The 12,593-nt window shown below is 33.0% G+C and overlaps 2 protein-coding genes across 2 annotated transcripts; one reads left to right on the forward strand and one right to left on the reverse strand.

The window, feature by feature from the left end:
- The first annotated feature begins 1,374 nt into the window (after positions 1-1,374).
- Positions 1,375-10,021, forward strand: LOC148237277 (casein kinase I-like). The gene is given in 10 exon segments (XM_088205287.1): positions 1,375-1,684; positions 4,584-4,694; positions 4,761-5,299; positions 5,374-5,533; positions 5,611-5,814; positions 7,031-7,192; positions 7,273-7,382; positions 7,385-7,464; positions 7,895-8,001; positions 8,227-10,021. Coding segments are annotated over 9 exon segments (1,521 nt in total). The 5' UTR covers positions 1,375-1,608; the 3' UTR covers positions 7,974-8,001; positions 8,227-10,021.
- Positions 10,022-10,763: 742 nt separating this feature from the next.
- LOC148237278 (L-xylulose reductase-like) lies at positions 10,764-12,539 on the reverse strand. Its single transcript, XM_088205288.1, has 5 exons — positions 12,217-12,539; positions 11,812-12,073; positions 11,636-11,750; positions 11,239-11,441; positions 10,764-11,174 (listed from the first exon to the last, which is right to left on the reverse strand). The coding sequence occupies exons 1-5, from the start codon at positions 12,269-12,271 to the stop codon at positions 11,063-11,065; spliced, it is 747 nt and encodes a 248-aa protein (XP_088061414.1). The 5' UTR covers positions 12,272-12,539; the 3' UTR covers positions 10,764-11,062.
- Positions 12,540-12,593: the final 54 nt, after the last annotated feature.

A 12,593-nucleotide genomic window follows, 5' to 3' on the forward strand; every position in this document is an offset into this window, starting at 1 on the left:
TTTTTGATTATTTGGTTAACACATTTCTTAGTCTTCTCACCATTTTTTTAGTTCTTAAGATTATATTTATTACCTATACATTCGAATAATCTATTTTAATTATCAAGCTATCGTTAATTATACGATCATTAGTTTTGGTCTTATCTTCATTAAATTTTTATTTATTTATAAGCTGGATTCAAATGAGAAAAATATTACTTATTTGGTTAAATACGTGAAAATCTATAACTTATTAAATCTATAACTCAGAAAATCTTTAACTATAAGTTATATTTTTTATTAAAAACATTTTAATAAAAATATAATTTACTTTTAAAATGCATTTTGAAATTACAAATACACGCAGAATTCACGTTATCGCTAAGAACAGGGCTGAAGTAGAAAAGTTAAAACAACACTAATATTATCAGAAAAATATAAAATAAAAAAACTTGTAGAGCAAAGCAATGTAATAAAATAAATTAAACTTATATAGCCATAATATCATCAAATTTCAGTGTAAAAGTTTGAAAACGTATATAAAAATAATTTTAAGTTATTAACTATGTGATAATCGCCTGACTTTTTGAATTCAAAAGTCCACAGCAAATCTAAGACAACATATTACCATTGTTCGCAGAAGATTTTTTGTTTTAAAAATAAGAAAGTTTCAATATCTCGGCCATATTATGAGATACCGGCTACAAACGTGTATATAATTATAGATTATCTAGAGTCAGGCGTGTAGTAAAAAATGCGTTCAGAATACTCACAAATAGATTCAGAACATTTAGAAAATTTATAGAATTATATCCTGGAAAAGCAAGGATAATCATATGTGCAATCTGCGTTTGGCATAATTTTATTTTGGAACGATATTCAAGACATATGTACGTACAACAGGGCACACTTTTGATGAGGAAATTACCGGCGAAACGATTCCTGGCAATTGAAGACAAGATGCCCCTCACAATAATATATTATTTTCAGAAAGACCACATGAAAGTGTGTGAATGAAAGTGTAAAAATTCGTGAAGATTATACAGAATATTTTTTAACCCCAGAGCGAATTGTCGTATTTAAGTGTAAGTTAAGTTAAAAGTTCAGAGGCCCTGCTACTAAAAAGTTCGTTGTATCGTTTATTGTTTGGTCGTATATCTATCTTTTGCGAGTAGGGCCCCTATATAATTTAAAATGTATAAGTTAATTTAAAATGTAAATATCTTAATCATAATTTGTAAAAAAAAAATGTTATTTATTTGTCTCGTTTTACCCCGTTTCTATATTGAAAAGACGCATTTGTACGAGCATGAAAAAATGTTTTTGTTTACGAGCGTGCGTTTTTCGGCACGGCAACATCGAGCGCTCAGTTATCGCCGTCTCGCTCTCGTTCGCAGTGCGGTGTGTGGTGTCGTCTCGGTCGCGCGGGTGTCGCTCGTCTCGTTTGCGTGTCTGTGATGGTTCCCAGCGGCGGCGGATCGGGGCTTATCCGCGCGCATCGCGCCCGGGGGCGGCCCAGGGCGTGATGGCGGCCGAGGGCCAGTCGAGCCCCCGTCCCCGCGCCCCGCCAGCCTCGTAGCTAGGCGCCCGAGCCTCCGCCCCCCGACCAGCGAACCCCCCTCCCCCGCAATGGAGCTGCGCGTCGGCAACCGGTATCGGCTCGGCCGCAAGATCGGTTCCGGATCCTTCGGGGACATTTATCTCGGTGAGTCGTTCGAGGACGGTGGCCATATTGGTCATATTGGCCATATTGGCCGTGCGCAGCGGAGGGCCGACGCCCTTTGTCTCTTTCTATGTCGTTTTTGATACGAGCCCGATTACGCAAGCGATCTCGATCGTGGGCCGTATTCCCGAAGGTCGCTTTTTTCTTCCGTATTCTTTTGTTTACATCATTTTTGTTATTATTTTTCATACAAATTTTTAATTGCCATTTTTTATTCTTGAAAATTAATATTTCGCAATTTAATAGTCGCAAATAATTTATTTCAATTGACTATTGACATGCGAATTATATAATTAGAATTCCGATCTTTTTACCTAATTTGTAATTAAAATAAAATTCACCTATCAGCTGTTTGATTTAACTCTTGTAATGCATTGCATTGATTTACACTTTTCTGTGTTATGATTTTTCTTACATGTGGTATAACGCTAACAAACTCTGATTCAATTTTATTCTAAAAATATCTATTGATTTATATACATCACAAAACAATAAGCACCCCACAAATAACTCACAATAACAAGAAAGTTCAAAATATGGACTTATGGATTTTATCTTATATTTTCTGTCTAATTTTTTGCAGACAATGAATGTTTGCGTTGATTACCAGTTTTTACACATTTTTTACTTCTTAATTTTATTTAAAAGGCGAATTTATTGGATTGACAACAATTTCTCAAACACATTTCTCTGAATATATCAACTTTTAATTTTGAACGTTTAATATTGTAAATTCAAATGAAACTATAGTTAAAGTTAGATGTTTTTAAGAACAATTTGTGAAATCACTTAATTAATTTATCATCTAAAAATAATGAGTGTCATTAACCTTTTCAAGGGCAAATTGTCTTTATTGAATTATACATTTTTTTTTAATATTGGTTAAAATATAAATTACCTGGTCTGTGCCATATTATTGTGCCATACCGAATTCCCTTTCAATTAATAAATTAACTATGGAAATATTTCAACTTTTTATTTTATAATGTTTGAGTCATTTCTTGTCCTTTCAATTCACTTTTAAAATTTAAATCGCGAACCATCAATTTGAAAATAAAGGTACATTTCTCTGGTGTCATAAATAAATCAGACCCCATGGAGTAGTTGTTTGAGCTCAAAACTTTGAATTCTTGTGTATTTAGTTTGATCTTTAATGTTTTCATTGTGCCAGTATGTGAAAAAAATACCAAACTTGTGAGACAGATGTAGATATTTTTGTAAATTGATTTACTGATTTCTTCTATGTACATAAAATATAAGCACAGAAGACCACCAATAACACGGTAAATTGAGGACGTGCCATTTAGATGCCCGTTACTTTATGCGTGAGCGAGCCAAAGGTAGGATATCTCACCACGCTCCTGATTCGTACATACGTATTGCAAAAAAATAGTGAGTATTTTCTAGTCCCCCAATTTACCGTGTTATTGGGGGTCCAATGTTCCGTTATAAAGATTCTCAGTTCATAATAGTTCGTAAAAATCAAATTTTAATAAAATAAGTTAAAAAATAAAATAAGTTAAAAAACAAATGTGTGCTGGCAACTCGTTATGCTCTGTTTTTGACTCCCGATTCCCGCTGTATTTCTGTCAGAAATGTCGGGATAGCGGTCAATATGTAAGTAATAGCATGTTTTTCAATTGAAATATATTTTTTTTCTAAACACAGTTAGAATCTACGGGGCACATGCCTATGTAAAAAATATACGGCGTTTAAAAGGTTAAAGGCAAATGGGAAAAAAACATTCTTTTATGGATGCTAAACAATGTTATATCGATGTTCGTGAAACTAGCCAGAACTGCTAACAAACATCGTTGTTGGCTCAATAATGACATTGTACTGTTCGAATATTAAAACTCTTACAAATAACACAACACTAATTAAAAGCCTTACAAATTACATAAAATAAATAAAAGATATACACAAAAAAATTAAATACCTTGTAATTTTATAAAACAATTATAAGTTACATAAAAAAAGGAAAACCATAGAAATCACATCATAAATTACAAATTGCATAACAAAATAAAACAACTACAAATTACTTGAGAATTACAAAACAAACTTAGAATATTTTATAGAAAAATATATTTGTCTATTTAGAACTAGCTATTTTAATGGGATCAATTTGTGTTTGTTTATTAATCACTCATTATTGTATACTATTAATAGTACTATCTAATAAGTTTTTTTTTTTTATCCATTCTAAGACTCGCCTGATACACCAATTACATTTTTATATCGCTTGTATTATTAATATGTTAGTAAATATAACAGAGCCTTTAATATCAAACGTTTTAAATATAGCACATCTTGTCACTTTATCGTAATTATTTCTATGGGATGCTAGAGAGCATTTACCCAATTTTAAATGCACTATTTATCTCATAATGTATAAATACACACTTGGTGCATCTTATCCAGTGGAGTTCAATTGACCTCAAAATATAATCGTAAACATTGATACGCTCGACCCTTCCATCTAATAAATATATTCATTTTATGCAGCACAAACAAGTTACGAATACAATTTATGCTTGTGTTCTTATCGTATGTTGGTCTCAATTATCATTGTTTTTCTCTTTTTACAAAAATATCATTCAACGCTTGTGTTAAAAAAAAATATTCTTTAATTATCTAGTGATAATATCTTCATCAAATTGTGAAACGATTTCTCATGAATGTAAAAATTCAGTAATCCAAGCGTATTTGTAATTCATGGCTGTGTACAGTAGATTGCATCAGAATAAATCAATTGCACAATATTCTTTTGGTGGCGTTGTGTACGCCTTGGAACGCCCACAGTCAAGGAAAAGTCCTTTCGGTATTGTTGAGTAATCGCTCTATAATTATATTAATACGAATTATTTAATTTCAACAGGAACGAGTATTCTTTCCGGCGAAGAGGTCGCCATAAAATTGGAATGTTTGGATGCCAGGCATCCGCAGCTGCACACGGAGAGCAAAATCTATAGATGCCTTCAGGGTGGAAGTGAGTATTTAGATTTGATATAATTTTAAGTATTTTTTTATGATTGATTTTTTTGTCGTTTCTTAGGTGGCATTCCTTTGTTGAAATGGTCCGGGTCCGAGGGCGATTACGAAGTCATGGTGATGGAGCTCTTGGGTCCGTCGCTCGAGGATCTGTTCATGTACTGCTCTCGACGTTTCTCCCTCAAAACCGTGCTCATGCTTGCCGATCAGCTGATTGCGCGCATCGAGTACATTCATAGTAAAAATTTCATACATCGAGATATCAAACCCGACAACTTTCTGATGGGACTCGGAAAGAAGGGAAATCTCGTTCACATCATCGACTTCGGGTTGGCGAAAAGGTTTCGCGACCCGAGAACGTTTCAACACATAGAATATAGGGAAAATAAAAATTTAACGGGCACCGCCAGGTACGCCTCTGTCAATACTCATCTGGGCATTGAACAGTCGCGGAGGGACGATATGGAATCGTTGGGATATGTTTTAATGTATTTTAATCGCGGGTCGCTACCCTGGCAGGGACTCAAAGCCGCTAACAAAAGACAAAAATACGAATGTATTTCTGAGAGCAAATTGTCGGAGCCCATTGACGAGCTTTGCAAGGTATGCGCTGTCGTGTCGCAGAAAGCATCGAGCGTTGAAGATAATCCGTAATAATTTTTATGAAAATGTTTCAGGGCTCCCCTTGTGAATTTTACTATTATTTAAAACGTTGCCGAGAGATGAGTTTCACTTACAAACCTCAATATAAAGATCTCCAAGGACTCTTCAGATCTCTTTTCAGTCGATTATATTATTCGTATGATTTTGTATTCGATTGGAATATGCTAAAATTCGGTGAGAAATTATCATTTTTTTTGCCATTCTTATATAAGAAAACAACACTGTTTTACATATGTAAATTTATTTATCAGGAGGAGCTCGTAAAGATGGCACTCCAGTGATAACTGCGGGCGAGAGGCAGGCTATTGTGAGAGGTGGTTCAGGTACGCAGACTCCGGCGCTCCCCGGCGCTAAGGAACAAGAACAGCAACAGCAGCAACAAAAACAGCAGTACGAGAAGCAGTGCCGCTTGGGAACGAACGCTTTAGCTCTGAAAGGCACCGAGCCTAGTGCTGGTAACCAAATATTAGTTATATCTGATTTTTCCATTAATGATTCTTCAATCGGTCTGTTCGTCTAAATATATATATCTATTGCATACAGTCTTGATCTAAGGGCCCAGAGCTCTAGGACTATTTTAGCTTGGTTGTATATTTAGCAATAAGAAAAGTGCATATTATAGATCTGTTATCTATTGATTAGAACTATTTGTGATTCTAATCTGTGAAATATTACATGATTACCTGTGACTTTCGGGTTTTCATATTGAAAGATGCGACTAATTTAATTATTTAAATATCGGAAAATATGTTTCATACATATTTTTATTGCATGACTTAATTTTTGTAGCAATATACAGATATGATTCAGGTCAGTATCGGGCGGCAGTGTTGAATCCAAAATACTAAAGTTTGATCAAGAAAGTTGTAACAGGTGGTTTAGTCCAATACAGAATAGTCTACAGTGACTGAATATGTTTCAAAATGAGTTTGATCCTTTTATATATCAAGTATCTTAGACGAATAGGAAAAAATATCAATTAGGCTATATTGTCAATGTGGGGGACACTTTATAAACGAAACCATTGTGGTCACTTTTAGATAATGACAAAAATATCATAGAAAATTATGGATGAGCGGAACAATGCCTATTGTACAATGCTTAGTGCTTAACTTTTCGGTCATGTTCATCTGTTTTTTACTGTCAGCTCCTATGTACATAATACTGGGATATTTTTATATTACTTAAAATTAATAATATTTTAAATAAAATAAATAGGAAAACTAAATAAACATAGTATTTGAAATATTTCAATTAATAAAACAATTCTTATAAATAATAAACTTTTATAATCTAATAAGATTAATATTAATACATTTCTTGAATTAATATCAATTCATTTTCATTCAATTATAAAAATTAAATAAATAAATGAATAATTTTAAAAAAGTTTTTTTTTATGATATTTAATGAGCATTACTTTTTTTGATTAAATATATTCATTCAAAATGGTTTGCACTTGGGGAAAAGCTTGTTAAAAAAACTTTTGGACTGTAAAGGGTTAATGTTTTTGAAAGTCTGTCACGATCATTGTTTACATCTGGTTGTTGGGGTGTTCTAATATTACGATTTCTCTCAGGGGTTTGTTTGTAAAACGCCTTTCTAATGGGAAATTATGTAGAATCTTAAGAACTAATGATTATTTTTTAATCTGTACTTGTATTTTGAAAGATTTGGCAGGATTTTCGAAAAAAGAAGTAAATGCTGCAGCCCCAGGGGCAGCGACTGGCAGTGGTTACCAAGCTGGCAGTCTTGCACGCGGGGTACCCGGGTTGCCAGAATCATACGTCTACAAACGAATGTTTGCCGATGATGGCAACCTTCTCGAAGGAGGTTAAATTTTGTAATAATAATAGCCTCAAATATGTTTTCCTGTGTATTTTATTGTTTATATTTTGCATCGTTTGTTTAAGGTGGTTTTCCTGATAAAGAGGGCAATAACGTTCCTGGCGGCGCGATGCCTGCAAGTGCTGGACCATATAAGGTGGGCGATATTCCGACAGGGGAGGAGGTACACAAAAATGAACACCCCAAGGACAAAGATATAACAGACGACACCTTGAATCTGATACTGACAACCATGAGTCGGCCGAAAATGGTTTGATGTACATTAGTGAAAAACGTTTTTGTTGATGGATAGTTATTTTATTTTTTGTTTGGTTTCAAAATTTTTTTTCAATGCCAAAATCTAAAAAAAGTTGAATGAAAATAACTCAAATTCACGATTCATTTTTAAAAAATCATGGTATTGGTGTTATTAATAATATATGGTTGGTTGTTGTCATCATGCATCATTTAAAACAAATTTGAATCATTCTCGGTTTTTGCTCATCGATATTCTAATGCACTAAAATCTTTGGCTCACGTTATCAGTGTCAGGTTTATATACTTCTTCCTGATCTGTTCACGCCGCGACTAATTTTCTTTTCGCATGTCCTAATATTCTTCCGAGTGACAGTGGCAAAAAAATTCAGTTCGATATACGCGCTTATCGAGATTCGAATGATGTTCTAAGATTACTTTTTAACGTTTTAGGTCTCTTCTCATAAAAAAGCATATGCACCCGGAACGGCGCCTTGGGGATGGAGATAAAAGGAGTGGAAGTAAATTTTAAAACGTAGCTATGATTAGTTTCAATATAGGTGAGGATGTTTGTTTGTATAATTTTGAATTGTTTTATTCAAAGATATTGTTGTTTCTTTTCATATATTTAAATACATTTATCAAAATATACTTGTGAATCAATTCACAAAAAACATTTGTTTTATAGTAAAATTGCATTGAAATCGGCAATAGCATAGGCAAAATGATGCAATATGTTTTTAATAGTAATCGATTCAATGAATATAATATTTTTTTCGTTTTAGATGTAATGAAATTCGTCAGTATCATGGAAAAGGCGCTACAATCGAGAGGTGCGGGTGTGGGAAGACGACTCGGAATACGATATCTGCACTCGGTTTTCTGCCTCCGTCCTCCCGAGTGCCTATTTCTTGTGACGTCATTTATTTCGTTCTGTGTGCGTTCCTCCCGCCGCAGCGTGGGCGATAGACTGGAGTCTGCGAGGTCTCGCAAAGTGATAATTAAACGACACAAAGATGTAAAACAGTGTAAATTCATATCCAAATGAATGCTCTCTTGTGCTATCGAACCTGACTTATGATATTTCGATATTTATTTTCACCAAACGAAGAGTTAAACTAGACACGAGGTGACAGTTAAGAATCGTCTATTAGCGTAAACGATTCCGACGACAAATCGGGATTAAATATATGTATATTATATTATTTGTTATTTTCGTTAAACATTCGACGGCTGAAAGTTTGTTGAATGTTGATTATCTGGTGTCATTTCATGGTATATTTATGTATATGCGTATATATCTTATAATCGTATTTCACGCTAAATATATTATATTCTAATGATTGCAAGTTAATTTGGTTAAATTTGAATTAAACGAAAGTACCGGTCGGTTTAAGAACTTGAGCTGGAAACATCTAACCTCTAGTCTATAGTAAAGATTGGAACTGTAAAGCAAAACTACTGGTGATGGCTTTATGTTGTTTGTCTTGAACCTTTTCTCTTTTTGTTACCGCTCTTATAAAATCTAGGGAACTAAACGATTCGACCGTCAATCTGGTACTTTTCTCGATACTCATTTAAATCTATTAGGCCTATCTTATTATTGATAGTGTAATTTTAAAAGGTATTACACTATTTCGGCCAATGATTTGAGAAATTTTGTCCGGTCTAATAGATGTGGTATATTCTTCTTTTTATATATACATTACGTTATATTATATCCATTGATGTTTTATAAGTGTATATTATTTAGCCATTTTAATTATGATATTGATGTACTGTTTCTTATTTACTTATTCGATACTTAAAGTTTATATATTTACATTGTACGTTGGCGAGAGTGATGCATTGATGAAATTGACGTTTTAACAGCTTTCATGCATGAATAGAAAATTTAATGAAAAATATATGAGAATAACTATCTTAAGATTACTAAGTTTATCACAATTTTGATTGAAATTGAAGGATTAGGGTATTTGCGACGGTGTCCGGAGGATATTGTGCCACGCCTTTAAAATTAGATGGCAGTGAGAAGTTTTCTTGTTCGGCTTTATATGTACTCTGAAATCTGGTCTTTGAAATTTAAAAAATATGTATTGTGATTGTGCCAAACTAGTAATCTGATTTGGAGATTTATCATTTAAAATAAATGGGTTATTGTCGCTAAATTTACATGTTCATCAGTTTTATGCCAAAGCTGTAAGCGATTGTGTAATATTGTGCGCTTACTTGCGATTTATTTAACATTATCCTATCGCTGTTTATTTGTATCGATGTAAAATTGTCTGGTTTATGTTTTTTATAATGCAAAAAGAATATTATTTTTTTTAATTACAATATACTTCCATAATGTCATAACGGTACTTGCACTGTTTCAATACAATCTGTCGAATAATTTGGGTAAGAAAGCATTTAACTGTTGCTTTTATGACATCGCCATATTTTTTAGACAGTTTTATATACTAAATATAGTCAAATTGAATTCAAACGTAAACATAGTGTCAATTGCACGTTTACCACATTGTACTGATGACATTAATTTAGTTTCTCAACGAGTAATTCCTATGGAAATAATCAAAATTATGAATATTAAAAAAAATGCTATTTTTCATCATTCCAGGCGTAATGGAGAAAAAATAGTTCAATAATTTAAGTGAAGTCCAATAGTGAATGAGGAATTGTGATCTATGAATATATATACATATATGATAGCGTAACATTACACGTATGAAATTATTATTAGTCACAATTTGATTTGATTGTTTTATTTTATTATTATCATATATATTATAAATATATATATATATATACATATATAAAACGGAGCTTACGTGCAATAGCAAAGCTTGGATTAATGTAGTTGTGCTGAGTATATAAAAAGTTTTTTTTTATATAACATAATTTGTTATGCTAAGATTTTACACACGATATTGTCTTTGTGAATTATTAATTGTAACATGTGTTATATTTTAGCAAATTTTAGTTAAAATTAATATACATAGATATATGGTACGATTAACGATCTACAAATGAGCATATCACTGAACTTTTTTTACCGGTTATTATATATATTAATATATATTATGTATATTTTGTTATAATGTCGTCACCATCATCATTACGATATGTTCGTTTTGGCGGTCGTCTACTTATATGTCTATGATTAAACCTGTGTAATATTAAATTATTTTAATGAAAACATTACTTTAAGGCGCGATGATGATTGGATATATATGTATACGTGTGCGTGTATGTATGTATGTGTATACATATATCTTCGTTGGATTGTTAGGAAGATCAAGGACTTAATAAAAAAAACTTATATTGTTTTAGATTTGTATTCATCACGTTTCATTGGTCGTATTATTTGTATGTACGTAGATTATGATACATATTAAGCCGTTGTGACACTTATGTCTTTTGATTTGTAATAGATATTTTGATGACGATCGGCTTTATATTCTTTTTTGATGTCAGACATTTAAAATCTACAAAATGTGTCGTGACGGCCCTAATATGGTTTTTGTCTATAAGGTCATACATAATTTTAACTCGAAATACAGGAACGTTTGTTATATATATTATGGAGTTATTTTTTTAAATTCCGATCCAAATTCCATGTTAACATGTCAAAAATCCTCCATCAATGAGTATAGTTGCACCAGTTATCATCGATGCGCGATCGCTGAGTAAAAATAATACACCGTCCACTACCTCGGATACTTCGCCAAATCTGTAATTTATTATTTTTTATGTAGAGCTGAATTTATACTTGGATTTATCTGGAAGGCATTTACCTCCTCAAAGGAATCTTTTGAATCATCGGTTCAGCTCGAGCCGAATCTGGCCATCCTAATCGTCCCATCTCCGTCATGATCACCGTCGGGTTGACGCAATTCACGCGGATACCATGAGGTCCAAATTCCAAAGCCATGACTCGAGTCATGGCATCCAAAGCTCCTTTGCTTGCACAATATATGGCAAGATCGGTGAGAGCTGCCTAAAATTTTATGACCAAAATAAAGACAGCATAAATATGTATGTTCAATGTCTGAAAAACACTGCCAGACTATTTAAGATGGAGACTTGGAACAGGGAATTGGTGTAAATTTGAAAAGGCTTCTACTCGGTAGTGAGAATTTTTAAGCTATTCATAGTGTTGCCTTTGTTTTTATACTCTTCACATAATAATACCTTTGAAGCTTGCGACGATATGTTGACTATAGTTCCTTTTGTTTCACGGTTGACCATGTTCTGAGCGACGATTTGACTCACATTGAAAACTGATTTAATGTTTACGTTCATGATGCTGCAAACCCACACCATTAATATCATATACTTCATAATTCAAATTATAAAAATATACTAACGCATCAAAATCCTCCTGTTTAATATCCAAGAACGATGTCACTATAGCAACAGCTGCATTGTTAACAAGACCGTGTATCTCTCTAGTTTTCGTTACTTTTTTAATCACATTTCTAGTCTCTTCCCAGTTGGATAGATCCACGCACACAATCTCAATCCTAGGATCCTCTTTCTTCAATTCGATTAAATTAGCTATAATTTTGGATAAAGCTATAACGTTGGCACCGCATTTTGCTAGGCCCAAAGAAATTGCTTTACCAATTCCTGTTGGTAATAAATTTATTATTAGAATTCACGTTTGTGTTACGTTATCGAGGGTCGTTATACAAGGGTATGCTTTATGGTTATGTTGATTGTTAAAAATAAACTTGTTTACGTCTTAGGGTATAAAGGTACTCGCGTCATACCTCTGCCTGCTCCTGTCACTATGATGTTTTTTCCTTTGAATGAGATCTCCATCATGCAAAGACGGCGTATTCTCCTCCTGTCACTAACAGAACTGTTGTGTAGATTATTGTTTTGCGATTATGCGAGATGCTACTACTGGTTGTATATGAAGTGTTTTATTTAATTTTAACATACTTCAAACTAAGGGGACCAGATTTTGAAAATATCAAAGGACACTAAAAAAAATTAAGGCGATATCGAAAATTTTTGTTGGAGGAGGATAAATTACTGCGGGAGCTAAAAAAGCGTCATTTCAGAATTTTTTGTTCAAGGAGGATAAAATTTATCACCTTATTCAAACTCAATAGGTTAACCTAACCTTTCCTTAACTGTGATG

Source organism: Plectrocnemia conspersa, unplaced genomic scaffold (assembly GCF_051122295.1).
Source record: "Plectrocnemia conspersa isolate PC_06_02 unplaced genomic scaffold, ASM5112229v1 ptg000002l, whole genome shotgun sequence".
Lineage (NCBI taxonomy): Eukaryota > Metazoa > Arthropoda > Insecta > Trichoptera > Polycentropodidae > Plectrocnemia > Plectrocnemia conspersa.

What these genes read in the sequence shown, in the direction of transcription:
- LOC148237278 (XM_088205288.1), bottom strand. Translation starts at nt 12,271, where the DNA reads ATGATGGAGATCTCATTCAAAGGAAAAAACATCATAGTGACAGGAGCA. An exon ending in AGTGACAGGAGCAGGCAGAG is followed by an intron (nt 12,074 to 12,216) that starts GTATGACGCGAG and finishes TATTACCAACAG; the next exon opens with GAATTGGTAAAGCAATTTCT. An exon ending in CAAAAGATTCCTTTGAGGAG is followed by an intron (nt 11,175 to 11,238) that starts GTAAATGCCTTC and finishes AATAAATTACAG; the next exon opens with ATTTGGCGAAGTATCCGAGG.